Source organism: Lissotriton helveticus, chromosome 3_1 (genome assembly GCF_964261635.1).
Source record: "Lissotriton helveticus chromosome 3_1, aLisHel1.1, whole genome shotgun sequence".
In the NCBI taxonomy this organism is placed as follows: Eukaryota; Metazoa; Chordata; class Amphibia; order Caudata; family Salamandridae; genus Lissotriton; species Lissotriton helveticus.
Window position 1 is genome coordinate 222128161 of NC_136061.1, and position 15069 is coordinate 222143229.

Below are 15069 nucleotides of genomic sequence, written 5' to 3' on the forward strand. Positions count from 1 at the left end.
AGGCACACAAGAAGGTGACAGACATTATTGGACAGGGAAATGCACTAGCCGACATCACCGCCCGAACGACAGCTGTAAATAGAACGACAACACGTATGTACGTGACCAGGTCACAAGCAGAAAACTGGACTGACGCCAAGGACACAATTAGAGACATACAAACGGCTAGCACACAACACGAATTGACTGAATGGGCACGGGTGGGATTGAAAGACGATGAAGGCTGCTGGCGGACAAAAGACACGAACAGATGGTTGCTACCTGATTCATACTTGATTCCCATATTAACCATGGCACACTCCCCTGCCCACATAGGATCAGCCCCCATGATCGAACTTGTCTCCAGGGTTTGGCACAATGACAAGATCCCAGATTCCGCCAAACGCCTGGTCCAACAATGCTTAATATGCCTGCAACACAACCCCGGGAAGGGAACTGTAGTACCCCGGGGGGGATTTGGGGTCCCAAACCACCCATTTGAAGTCCTGCAGATGGACTACATCCAGCTAGACAGATGCCAAGGCCTGAAATATGTACTTGTCGTGGTGTGCGCATTTAGCAAATGGGTGGAAGCATATCCAACCCGTGACAACACCGCTATGGCCACCGCAAAGGTCCTGTTAAAGGAGTTTTTCCCCCGTTATGGCCTCTGTCGTGTTTTATGGAGTGATAATGGCCCCCACTTTGTAGCCAACGTTATCCAGCTCATCCTAAATGGGCTGGGTATCAAACAGAAATTCCACGCAGTCTTCCACCCTCAATCTGCTGGGCTTGTCGAACGACACAACGCCACACTAAAGCTTAAACTGGCCAAAATAGTGGCTACGACGGGCCTGAAATGGCCAGACGCCCTCCCATTGGCATTGCTATCGATGCGCTCTACCCCCACCCGACATCACTTAACCCCGTATGAAGTTGTCTTCGGTCGACCCATGAGCGTCTGGTCTGCCCCGAAACCAACGTCCATTCATGACGTTCCGGATGTCCTAATGTCTGATTATCTGTACAAATTGACTGAAACTTTGTCTGTCCTTCATCAGCAGGTGCAGCAGGCCATCCCCGATGCTTCCAGGGGTCCGGGTCACGCCATCCAGCCGGGGGACTTCGTGCTGATCCGAAACTTTCAGCGATCAAAGAGTTTGGAACCCCGGTGGACGGGCCCCTGGCAAGTGCTGATCACCACTCGGACCGCACTTCGAGTGGAGGGGAAGAAACACTGGCTGCACGCTCATCACTGCAAAAAGGTCTCTCCAGCCCTGGCCACGACAGACACCGTCAACACCCAAGAAGAGCTCCTGAACCAGGACCGACCATCGTTGAACTGCTACCCTGATACAGAGACACTTGAACTTTCAAAACATCCTGACCCCACTGTGCCATCTCGAGAAGGGTATTTCCTGCGTCGAAAGGAGGGAGCTTCGGCTAAGTAGGCCACGGACTAGGTTAAAGAATCTCAGAACGGTGACCCAAACTACCAAGGGTTACCTGAAGAGAAGCTAAAACTAAGTCTGTGGTCCTGCCCACTACCGAGCACCTTGAAGACGAAGATGATGGAAGCGCCAGATAAGAAGATGATGGAAGCGCCAAACAAGAAGCCGACTGAGACAACAGGAAATACCCACTACAGAAATCCGAGAACAGACAGACTCCATAGCTCAAAGACAATTGCACTCTTCATCGTAATCCTCCTCTGTTTTCTCCTTATGACTACGCTCTGGATTATGGAAGAACACGCACCTGCTCACGAAACATTCCTAACCACTGCTCAGCCTACCACCATGAAGGAACATTATCTAATTTCGCTCTCTCCTCAACTAAGAGAGAGGCGAAAGGAGTTTTGGAACAACTCTTTCGTGCAACTACTTCACCAGCACAATCTTGCCACCAACGCCACCAACTGCTGGATCTGTGGGTTGCTACCCCATGCCACTGGACATTCTATACCATTCATCCCTTCACCCTTCTCCGTCCACGGCTCCTGCCTTGCCTGGCTGATCCTCTTGCAAGAGAGCTATACGGGAAATGCCACCTCCAGCAGAGCTGCAGCACATTCTTCTCATGGGGCCGGGCGAAACAAGACAAAGACACACTTCTGCCCGCTGACCCCCAGCGACTCAATCCAAATGGACATTCCGGCCAAAGAACGAATCGAAATGCAGGTGTTCAACAATCCAACCAGACCCACCTTCTCCTATCTGCGGAAACGAACGGCTGCCACTCTGACTGTGGCCCTGACGGTCATCAACGTCACAGGCCACATGTGTGTAGAAGGACTTGGGACACAGCTGGTGGGTCGTAGCGCTTGCCGCTTTACCAGAACTTTGGACTCCGCGGATCCACCTTCCTTTGTGTCATCCCCAAACATGTATTTCATCTGTGGCACGAAGGCCTACACCTGGCTCCCCAAAGGCTGGGGGGGCACTTGCTACATCTCCTTCGTCCTTCCTCCAACTTATGTGGCCCCAGCGAATCACCACAGACAAAAACGAGCCAAAGACGTTGAGCAAGCCGACTCAACAGGGGCACAGTTCCTCGATGCCATGAAAGGACTCGTCCCCCTCTGGGGCCCGATGGCAAACAGCCGTGCCATCCGACATTTGACTCAGGCAGTCGAGACAACCATGAACATCACAGCGGGCATCTTTGCCAACAACACTGCCGAGCTCCAAGCGGTCCGTTTGGTGGCTCTTCAGAACCGCCTCGTTCTAGATGTGGTTCTGGCGGACCGTGGAGGAGCATGCCGCATTATTGGGGCCAGCTGTTGTACATACATACCGGACAACTCACCCTCAGTGTACAAAGCCATCGAACATCTTCACAGACTCTCTTCGGAAGTTCACCAAGAGCAAGAAGAATGGTCGCTTGGTGGTTGGTTCTGGGACACCGTCAAAAGCTGGGGCTGGAGACTGCTCACCATTATCCTGATTCCCGTAGTTGTAATATGTGGCCTATGCTTAGGAATTCAATGTTTGCCACCTATGTGTTCTTTATGTGCGAGTTGTATTTTTCCCAAAACTGTGGACATTGGAAGCGAACATATGAGGGCATTATATGATACCGAAGTTAGGAATTTGATGAAAATTGACATTGAGTAAGCAAGTTGGCTAGATATGTTGAAAAGGGAGGACTGTTAAAGGTTAGGCTGAAAACCGTCAACATTATCGGCGCCCTCTTGCTCTCCTTAAACCTTTTGTGCGCGTAAAACAGCCGCCATTTTGGACACCATGGCTTCCCTGCTCTCGCCGAGAGCCAGCGCGTCTCTCTCTCTCTCTCCTAACTTCGCTGGCAACCCCCCCCTGCTTGCACCTGCCTTGAGTCATAAACCCCTCTTCGGCGCTGCTCTGCCCCAGGCCCTCATCCTGTTCCCAGCGCGACACCTCCCTGCTTCCCCGTCATGACCTCCGGCCCTTTTGATGCAAACCCCTTTTCCCCGTGTGCCCGTTTGTCTTCCCCGTTCCCAGGCCGACACCTAGCTCTGCCGATACCAATCTCTTGCCCCTCCCCATACAATAGGAAGCTTCCCTCCTCAAAGGACCCCCGAGATGATCAAAGCCCCCCCCCATCCCACGAGATCCGATCGAAACCCGCACACTCCGTGAATCGGCGGAATATCCAGCTGCGCGATGATCATCACCTGCTGTGAACGGGGCGGGGACTTCCACTGTAGCCTTGCATGGGAACGGGCTGGGAAGGGGGGATTCTGAGGATGTCTTTCCGTACATCAAAGTATCAACGAGAATGTGTTACATGTAATAAAGAGATAAACTTGTGTATAAGAGGCCAGGCCTCAGGGATGCAGTTAGAGCACCTCAGAACGATACCTTCTGTCCGTTTTCGTTGTGTTCTCCTCCGGAGCGAATAAAAACCTTGTTTCCTGCCTTCCAGTCTCCAGCGCCTGCCTCTTCAATAGTTTAACTTCTTTGTGGGTTCAAGAGGCGACATCGCCGGGCAATAATTAAGGATCTTATATTCTGGTTGGTAGTGCCCCCCAGTTTGTATTTTTTCCACAATGGGTCAGTCCCTTTCAGCCACTCGCGTTATTGTCATTGTCATTCCCACTTTGTGCCAGCTCACAGAATAGCCATTGCGTGCTGGCAATGTCAAGCATCATGAATGAGGACACCATGTAGACTGTTTGCACATGAGCCTGGGTTAAGAGAAGCTCAACAGTCCATTTATGGCCTGAACATTTGCTCTCTATTGAGCTGCTTCTTTAGGTCAGTGCTTGCAATGAGGATAGAAAGACTGCCAAGACTTACTGAAGACTGTCTGCAGTCCGAGGCGGACAGGGTGAGCAGCGCCGATTCAGAAGACTGGTTGTTGGATGCCGGCCCCAGCGCATAGGGGCTGCTATATAGACTTGGGCTGCACTGACGGTTATGTGATCGCAATCACTTAAAGGAGTGTTCCACAATACCATGGAGGCATCAGCCAGCATGGGTGGCCGGGGAGCTGCAGAATCTGGTAGGGGCAAAGGATGCCCAACTTGATCTTCTTGGATTGTTTTGCCGCTGCCATGGTTCTAAGTGTAGTCACGCCTATGAACTTCCCTTCCCAAGTTGGTGGATTCTCCAGAGAACACTATTAGAGGTTCCAATCCAAGATGAAGCATGAATTTTCCATGTGATGACAGTTTCCGTTTGAAAATATATATAAAGGATACAATCGCAAGAGAAAGATGAGCATGGCACATTGTTTTCATATGGTTTGCTGCGTTCATCACCAACTTGTTCTCTGTTTTTTTTATTCTTGAAGCTGGATTCCATTTGCTTTTCTTTTGTGAATTCTTTGGCCTGGTTCTTCCCTCTTCCAGATGTAAGTGGGCGTTTGGGGCGTGCCTTATCTACTGCAACATAAAGATCCAACTTCAATCAAGCATTATGAGATTGTTAATGCATGTGCACTTAAGGCCCTCTGTAACATGTAATGTGACCCAGAGGTCTGGAGGGGCTCCCTATATGCACACCCTTTCACTGGGTTCGGGTGTCAACAGCTCTCTGGGATGTGGAGGCTAGCAGTGGTTGCAGCACCAGATCACAGAGACAAGACTGGCCCTCCCATCTCTCGCCTCCCAGGGAGAGCTTTTGTAAGATGCACACTTTGGTATTATAAAACAAGCATTTGCAATGCAATAGGTCTCGCATTTGTAAGAGTTTAACCTATTGGCATTGTAAATGACAATGCCTTTTATTTATGTTTAATAAACTAACACGTAAATAAAAGGCATTGCCATTTATAATACCAATAGCTCCAAAACTCGCAGTTGCGAGACCTATTTGTATTGCAAATGCGTGTTTTCCGTTACTGCTGGCTGCTCAGCCTAATGTGGTCACTATTTCAACACTACTAATATTAGTTACTCGGAGTGATTTTTATTAAATAGAAGTAGCTCCTATTCTAGAACAGGTTGGAGACCCCCGGTTTAGCCCATTTGGGGCATAGTATTGATGGGTGTGCTGTGTACGGTTCTGATGAGAATTTACAGATTTTAGAGGCGATATGCCCTGAATGTAGCCAACGTGCCACACTTTGCGGTAGAGATGAATGTTTGGTGAGCATGAGTTTTGAAAGTTTCACCTTTATTTAAAAGAAACTATAAAAGTCGATACTGGAAAGGCCAAACCTATCCTCAAACATCCTTGCAACCAAGTAAAACAATAGGTTCTAAACTCTTCTTACAGTCCTCTGATAAAATCATACTTCACCCCCTCCAAATACCCCACAACAGAGAGCATCAGAAGGTGGGCAGAGCACCTGGACGTAGAGACTGCAGAACAGTATAGCTCACCTTACAAGCTATGGGGTTCACTCCCTGGGACCATCCACGCGACGTGACCCACCCCATCCTGGAAAGGAATGCTAAACACACCTTTTCTGAATTACAAGCCTGAAGCAGGGATGGCTCAGCGAGCAGGACTTATTCATTCAGCCAAACCACAAGATCTATTTTCGATTAAATGAATCGAATGAATGAATGTAAATATATTTATAGAGCACGAACAGCTGTTTCCAGAGTAAGCGTCCCGGCTTAAGCCAATAGAGAAAACTAAGCAACTTTGAAACTATTCAAATTAATAATTCAGCAGTCCTTCATATGTGCAAAGTTGGTTTCATAAAATGTCATTAATTCTACAAAAATGTGTGTTGCCGCCTCAGGAAGAAGGACAATGTAAAAAAAAAAATAAAGTCGAAGTCAAAAGGGTATATTCTTTTTACTTGACGGGATCGGAAATGTGATGCTTGTACCACGTAAATATTTGTCTCCCTACCTTGAATGTTCCTTCCTTTGAGGTAATCATAGCAAGTTAATAGTTAATATATTTTGCGCATTTCATTCTTGTTCCGCATTTAATCAGAATGTTTTAGCATAGTGAAATATAATTTGGTACTCCTTTTTGGAGACACGTGCAAATTATTCACTTTTAATTGATGAGATAATTATTGTTAATGCCCATTATAAACATTTTCTGAGAAACACAGAGTTCCATTGAGTAGCTTGTTGTACAAATTTGAGAAATTTCAGATCGTGCTGTGAACACTACAATGGACAGAATGAATATACAGTGAATAGCCAAACTATCTGTGCCTTTACGTTATCAATTATAGATATTAAAGCTAACATACTATTGTCTTAGGTGTAAATGTCTGCAATTAATAATAAAGAAACCAAAGTAAAGATAAAACAGAAAGAGAATAAAGGCACAAAACTGATATTGCCTTCACCCCTTCCCGCTCCTAAAGGCCCTCTAAAACCTTGACAGTCTCAGGAAGCCCGGCAGTTGCATTGTAGTGTATTGAAACATTTATAAAGCACTTACTACCCCTACCCCTATCCCCGAGGAACATACCTACGTAGGCAGCATTCTACACTGTGCCTGCTATGTGGTTGCATGCTACACTGCACATGCTATGTGTTTGGAAGGGTATTGTCTTTGTTTAGATCCTATGTGGGAAGTGTTTCCACGTTGAGCCTGAGGACCACGAAAGTGCAGTTAACGTGTTATGGGATGCAGCGCTTAGAGGTATGATGCATTAAGAAGTGTGCAATATCAGTCAATCAATCACGGGTTTGTAAAGCGCAGCTACTCAAACGCAAGGGTCTCAGGGCGCAGGGGGTGGGGGGGACTCAGTTGAGTGCTGGGGTCATCCGAAGAACCAGGACTTGAGATCCTTCCTGAACTGGAGCAGTGTAGGGCTTTGCCAGAGGTAGAGGGGGAGGTTGTTCCAGGTCTGTGCTGCGAGGTAGGACAAGGACCTTCCTCCCGTTCTGTTCTTGTAGATGTCTGAGATGGTGGCCAGAGAGGTTGGCTGATTGGATGTTTCTCTTGGGTGCATGGAAGGCGAGGCAGTTGTTTAGGTATGCTTGTCCGATGTTTTGGAGGGCCTTGTATGTGAGAGTGAGTAGCTTGAAGGTTATTCTTTTTTCGATGGGGAGCCAGTGGAGATTGAGCCGGTGTTGGGTGATGTGGTTGTGACGGGAGATGTCTAGGATCGCTCTCGCTTTCCCGGCGCTGCCTGCCTGCGGCCCTGCCCCCCCGCCAGCCGATTGGATCCCACGCTCCCGCCTCCCAGCTGACCCGCCCTCCCGGCTCCCTTCTTAAGGGGAACCCATCTCCGCCTCGGGAGTGACCACTGCGCCTCGGCCTGGTCACCCCCACGCTCCCAGGACCTCCTGCTCCTGCCTTCTGCTGCTGTGCCTGCCTGCCATCTCCATCAGCGAGCGCCCCAGCCGCCGCAGGGCCGCCCGCCAAGCCCGCACTCGCTTTCCCGCCGCTGCCTGCGGCCCCGCCCCCCCGCCAGCCGATTGATTCCCACGCTCCCGCCTCCCAGCTGACCCGCCCTCCCGGCTCCCTTCTTAAGGGGAACCCGTCTCCGCCTCGGGAGTGACCACTGCGCCTCGGCGTGGTCACCCCCACGCTCCCAGGACCTCCTGCTCCTGCCTCCTGCCTTCTGCTGCTGTGCCTGCCTGCCTTCTCCATCAGCGAGCGCCCCAGCCGCCGCAGGGCCGCCCGCCAAGCCCGCACTCGCTTTCCCGCCGCTGCCTGCCTGCGGCCCCGCCCCCCGCCAGCCGATTGGATCCCACGCTCCCGCCTCCCAGCTGACCCGCCCTCCCGGCTCCCTTCTTAAGGGGAACCCATCTCCGCCTCGGGAGTGACCACTGCGCCTCGGCCTGGTCACCCCCACGCTCCCAGGACCTCCTGCTCCTGCCTCCTGCCTTCTGCTGCTGTGCCTGCCTGCCTTCTCCATCAGCGAGCACCCCAGCCGCCGCAGGGCCGCCCGCCAAGCCCGCACTCGTTTTCCCGCCGCTGCCTGCCTGCTGCCCCGCCCCCCTGCCAGCCGATTGGATCCCATGCTCCCGCCTCCCAGCTGACCCGCCCTGCCGGCTCCCTTCTTATGATGCCCCCAGAGCGACCGCGCAGCGGGAGCGCCGATTGAGCGCCGAAGGTGCGCCAAAGGTAAGCCCGTCTGCGCCCGTCCGCGCCTGGCCCGCGCCCACCGCACGGACCCCTGGCTCCCGCAGTCACCAGCCCTCCCGCCGGACCTACGCCACCACCGACCTCCACGATCTCAACGCCGGCAGACTCCCGGGCTGCTACCGAGCCACCCCGAGACGCACCCACGGATCCTTCTGCTGCAACTCCTGCAAGTTCACCTGCATCCGGACCTGCACCACTCCAGCAGTGCCCAAGACCTCGACGAGCAACAGCAGCAGCCACCTGAAGTGCATCCTGCTCAACACCCGCTCAGTCCACAGACACGCCGTCGAGCTCTGGAACCTGCTCGACACCACAGCCCCAGACGTCGCCTTCCTCACGGAAACCTGGATGAACGCCTCCTCAGCGCCCGACATCGCCATCGCCATCGCCATCCCGGACGGCTACAAGATCATCCGGAGGGACCGCGTCAACCAGACAGGAGGAGGCATCGCCATCATCCACAGGAACTCCATCCGCATCACGACCAACACCGACGACACCCTCGCACCCGCCGAGCATCTGCACTTCCAGATCCACATCAACCCCAAGACCACCCTCAGAGGCACCCTCATCTACAGACCCCCGGGACCACGCACACAATTCAGCGAGGACATCGCCGACGTCGTCAGCCCGCACGCCCTCCTCTCCGCTGACTACATCCTCCTCGGGGACCTAAACTTCCACCTGGAGAACAACAACGACTGCAACACCACCACCCTGCTGGACAACCTCGCCAACCTCGGACTCAAGCAACTGGTGACCACCCCCACCCACTACACCGGACACACACTCGACCCCGTCTTCTCATCCAGCAAGGACATCGCCTTCAGCCACGCCACCGGACTCCACTGGACGGACCACAGCTGCGTCCACTTCAGCTTCAAAAGGACCACAATCCACCACCAACAGCAAAAGGTTGCACGCAGAAGCTGGAACAAGATCACAGCCGACCAGCTCGCAACTTCCCTGAGCAAGAACCCACCCACCAGCACAACGAACCCCAGCCAAACGGCCACCAACCTCACGAAGTGGATCAGCGACTGCGCAGACGACCTCGCCCCTCTGAGGACCCCGCCTAGCAGACCCGGCAGCAAGAAAGCCCCATGGTTCACCGACGAACTCAAGAACTCGAAGAAGAACTGCAGAGCCCTTGAGAAAGCCTGGCGCAGAGACCCAACACCGGACAACATGACTGCCCTCAAGCTCGCCACCCGAAAACACCACCAACTGATCCACACCACCAAGAAAACTGCATTCAAGGAACGACTGGACAACAACGCACACAACAGCAAGGAACTCTTCCACATCGTCAAAGAGCTCTCCAACCCCAATGCCGGAAACAACGACATCACCCCTTCACAAGACCTCTGCAACTCCCTCGCCTCCTACTTCCACAACAAGATCGCGGACATACACAACAGCTTCAGCACTCAACCGACGCACGCCACGACCAACCCACCGCCCCCCACCACCACCCTCCGCACCTGGACCCCGATCAGCACCGAAGACACCGTCCGCACGATGAACTCCATCCACTCTGGATCTCCGACCGACCCTTGCCCTCACCACGTCTTCAACAAGGCCGACGCTGTCATCGCACCCCACCTGCGGGACATCATCAACACCTCCTTCAACACCGCCACCTTCCCGGAGAACTGGAAGCACGCCGAACTCAGCGCCCTACTAAAGAAGCCATCAGCCGACCCCTCCGACCTCAAGACCTACCGACCCATCTCGCTGCTCCCGTTCCCCGCTAAAGTCATCGAGAAGACCGTCAACAAGCAGCTGGCCGCCTTCCTCGAGACGAACGGATCCCTCGACCCCTCGCAGTCTGGCTTCCGGGCCAACCACAGCACCGAGACCGCCCTGATCGCAGCCACCGATGACATCCGAGCTCTGCTCGACAACGGAGAAACAGCGGCCCTCATCCTCCTAGACCTCTCCGCGGCCTTCGACACTGTCTGCCACCGTACCCTAGTACAGCGCCTCAGCAACGTCGGAATCCAGGAGAAGGCACTGGAGTGGACCATCTCCTTCCTCTCCGGAAGGACACAGAGAGTCCGCCTCCCCCCGTTCAGATCAGAAGCCACCGAAGTCATCTGCGGCGTTCCTCAAGGCTCCTCGCTCAGCCCAACCCTCTTCAACGTCTACATGAGTCCCCTCGCAGCCATCGCACGCCAGCACAACCTCAACATCATCTCCTATGCCGACGACACCCAGCTGATCCTCTCCCTCACCAACGACCCCGCCACCGCCAGAGCCAACCTACACGAAGGGATGAAAGAGGTAGCCGAATGGATGAAGAACAGCCGCCTGAAACTGAACTCGGACAAGACGGAAGTCCTCATCCTGGGATCCTCACCCTCCGCCTGGGACGACTCCTGGTGGCCCCCCGCCCTAGGCAGCGCACCCAAACCAACAGACCACGCACGCAACCTGGGCTTCATCCTGGACTCCTCCCTCTCCATGACCAGACAAGTCAACGCCGTCTCCTCGTCGTGCTTCAACATCCTACGCATGCTACGCAAGATCTTCCGGTGTATCCCCACCGAGACTAGGAAGACGGTCACCCAGGCCCTCGTCACCAGCCGACTGGACTACGGCAACCCCCTCTACGCCGGAACCACCGCCAAACTCCAGAAGAGACTTCAGCGGATCCAGAACACCTCAGCAAGACTCATCCTGGACATCCCCCGTCGCAACCACATCTCCGGACACCTGAGAGACCTGCACTGGCTCCCGGTCAACAAGAGAATCACCTTCCGTCTCCTCACCCACGCACACAAAGCCCTGCACAACCAAGGCCCAGGATACCTCAACAGCCGCCTCAATTTCTATGCTCCCAAACGCCAGCTTCGATCGACCGGCCACCACAGGGGGAAGGTCCTTCTCCTACCTCGCCGCCAAGACCTGGAACTCCCTCCCGACGCACCTCCGCCGGACCCAGGACCACCTCGCCTTCAGGAGGCAGCTCAAGACCTGGCTGTTCGAGCAGTAGCGGACCCCCCCTCCCCAAGCGCCTTGAGACCCTCCGGGTGAGTAGCGCGCTATACAAATGCTTGATTTGATTTGATTTGATTTAGGATCTGTCTGCCTGCAGCATTTGGTAAGATTTAGAGTTTGGAAAGGAGTTTCTTCTTGATTCTGGCATAGACATCGGTGTACAGTTTATGGTGTCCTGTACACTGGAAGCTTTGAGCTGCTCCTTTATGTTATTTCTTAGGATCATAGTCCACTTAACTAGTTACTGCCCTGGGTTTTCCATTCTGTGACATTTTGTTTAAGGTTAACGATCCGGAACAGACATAGGTCAGAGGGAGAAATGATGGACAGATCTGCTGGGATAGACTTTGCTGCAACACTCCCATATGTGATTGCCATTGTCAGATGTCAAGAAGTAGTATGAAGCTTCTTGTGGACTGCAGTGGTGCACTCACAGCGGCTCATGACAGATCTCTTCATTTATTCCATGCCTGTTCAGGTGGTGGTGGGTGATTTATTGCTGTGGACTTGTATAGCACTGGGTGATGGACAGAACCCACATCAGGTTTGTCTTTTGTCAAGTAGTATAAGGGGATTATTGAAACAGCCTTTATGAACTACAATCGGTTGCCTGACTGTTGAATGGTATGGTGTTAGCAGTAGTGTGAAACAATGGTATTTATAAAAACAAATTTTTGACAGCTGGGCGTGCACCTTCATCAAACGTTAGTGGAATGCCCGGACTGTCAAACCTTAACTCTCTCGTTCCCATGCAGTTGGATGTATCGGTGTCCTCAACCTCACCTCTCACAGTTCATTACTCTTTTCTTGTTGTCTCTCTTTCTCTACATCTACCTCTTTTTCTCTATCACTTTCCCTCACCTTCTTCTCTGTGCCTCCTTCTATAATTAAACACAGTATCTCTACCTCATCTCTTTCTATAGTTCACTTTACCTCGGCTCTCTGTCTCTGCCTCAATTCTCTCTCTCTACCACACGCTCTCTAGCTCTATATCAATATCACTTATTTTTCTCTACCTCACCTCTTTCTCTCTACTTCATCTTTAGTCTCTCTATACTTTTTCTCTATTTCTGCCCTTTAATTCTACCTCGCTACTCTCTTCACCTATGCTGTTTTTCTATACCTCCTCTCATGTTGTCCCTCTTACCTCACCACTCTCTCTAGCATCACTCAATACTTCTACCATTGCTTGGGCGCTCTACCTGTTTATCCTTACCCCTCTCGATCTCTAACTCACTCCTCCACCTTACCTCTCTTTCCCTCAATGTGCCCCATACCTCTGTCTACAATGCTTTTTTCTTATCTTTAGCTCAATCTGCCTTTCTATTCCTCTCTGAAAACTTACATCTTTCCCTACCATTTTCTCTTTCTACCAACCACATATGTATTCTGGCAATGTCATCTTTCTCTCTTAACCTTAAGTCTCTACCTGCCTCACCCATTTATCTACCTGATCTCTGGGCTCTATCGCTCTTCCTCCTTTATTTCACCTCACTTGCTACACTGTTCTTTCTCCTTTCTCCCTGCCTCTCCCATGTCTCTTATATTACAGAGTCCCAGGTCACTGTCCAGCCAGAGGAGTGTAAACAAAGAAAGAGGAGAGGCAGGTCAAAGCTGGGAAAGAGGATAAAAAAAGCATATCAAATTTCACTGGATGGACGTTGAACCTTCTTAGAGCAGTGATTTGATTTTCCCTTTTACAGCAGGATTTCCAGTTGTGAAGAAGAGGGCCTAATTTGCAAATACAAACAACAATAATTTCAAGCGCTATCTGCATATGTCTTAATTTAATATTAAGCATTAGTCCACTACTGTCAGCCTAGTCACTCGCAACATGAATATTTACTACAATGGACGAAACAGGCTGGTTAGAAAGTGAATTGTACATACAAAATGTTCTGGAAAGACAAAAAAATAGCTTAAAAAAATGTTTTTTGTTATTAATGCTTGCTGTTCACTTCTTTTGCATGTGTATAAAAGTCAGTATTGTTTAGCATAGACAGAGCTTTAATTAGCAGAAACAGGGACATACATTCAAAATAGTAAGGGGCCCAATATATAGCCTCAAAAATTCTAAAACTGGCACAGACAGAGGGACATCTTGAATATGAATTTGCATTTATAAGGCACACAGCTACCCCAAGGGTAATAATCTATATGTTTCAGTGGCACATATATATTCTGTGAAACTGTGTGATTCGGTTATAGTGGTGAGGTACTTCTAAGCAGTCCTTCTGATCACCCCACCCGCCATTCAGGATAAACAGTTTACAAATTCAACTACCCCAGAGTGCATGGCATCCTTACCGGTGGCGGTGTCTGTGAGGGTCTCCATGGTACTTGGGCCCACTGAAGTGGTACTTGGTGCCACCGTTGAAGGCTGGAGACCTGCAGCAACACAAAGTTGGCAATTAATCCACAGTGACTACAGAGTAAGAAACTAATGAAAATACAAAAGAAGAGAGTCCTTTGGACAATGTACTGAAGTATATTATATAAATAAAGAAATATATATAAAAATAAAGAAGTGAACACACCAGTAACAGAAACAGAAAAACATATCCTTCAAAAAGTAACTGACTACGAAGTCTAAGTATTAGAGAGCATTTACATTTAAAACATTCTGATGCATTTTGTTTTATAATTCTTTGTTCGTAGTAGGTGTAGAGAAAAAAAGTCAAACTAATGGGCAACTAAATGAATCTATATGGCGTTGAGCCACCAAAAATGTCTTTGAGGCTGTGAGCGATTGGCACAATGTCCAGGTAGGTGCCACTGCAGGTGAGAATATAGATAAGAAGTTTGCTTTATGAAGTTTATGGAGACAGATGCAAAAGCCACGTTCTACAGATTACAAACGGCAAAAAAGATAGAAGCTGTATTCAAGTAGGATTTACATTATCTTTAAAATGGATTAAGCAAAAAGATAGACTAGGGACCAGAGAGCTTTGTAAACTTAGGGCGAAGCATTTGAACTGAGTAATTGAGGTTAATCATATTTCGCTAAACACTGCGGAGAATCACAACTGTGTTTTTGACAGGGTAGGAACATGGCTGAGACCTGAACTGATCGTTGCAGGTTGTTGCAGGATGTACCACAGCCCGTCGAAGGCCACCTGAACTGACCTTTATTCAGCATTAACCATCATAAAGTGCACTCAATTCTTGCCAAATCAGCCTCAATCCTGAGGCCACCACTGTTGTCTTTTGTTAAAGCTGGGTGAACTGTCCAGCGAACGAGATTAGTCTAACCGAGAACAAATTTATTAGACAGCTCCTCTCCTTACCAACTAATACTCCCCTATTTCCACTAAGGTTGGATACAAACTTGAGGCCTATCGCAGAAGTAATTGCCTCACGTCCGCTTCTCTACTGGCGTAGATTGTGGAGTGTCCCGGAGCTTGAGTGCTATAGAGAAGAACTAAAGATCGTGATGGCACGCCCGGGTGTAGGGAGGATAAAGTGGCTATCTTTTATAAGGGGGCAGGCGTCTAGGATCGGCATGGAGAATCTCTGGTCTAACCCGGAGGACACATGTAAATCCATCTCGAAGAGAACCCTGGCTGAGTTTATAAAACATTTTAATCTA

General features: G+C 50.6%; 1 protein-coding gene across 1 annotated transcript in view; it reads right to left on the bottom strand.

The window, feature by feature from the left end:
- SSC4D (scavenger receptor cysteine rich family member with 4 domains) overlaps nt 1-15069 on the bottom strand; it is a 307544-nt gene that overhangs the window by 44108 nt on the left and 248367 nt on the right. Inside the window, exon 7 of the mRNA XM_078679653.1 lies at nt 13788-13868. Within this exon, the coding sequence (XP_078535779.1) occupies nt 13788-13868 (81 nt within the window). The remainder of the gene's footprint in view (nt 1-13787; nt 13869-15069) is intronic.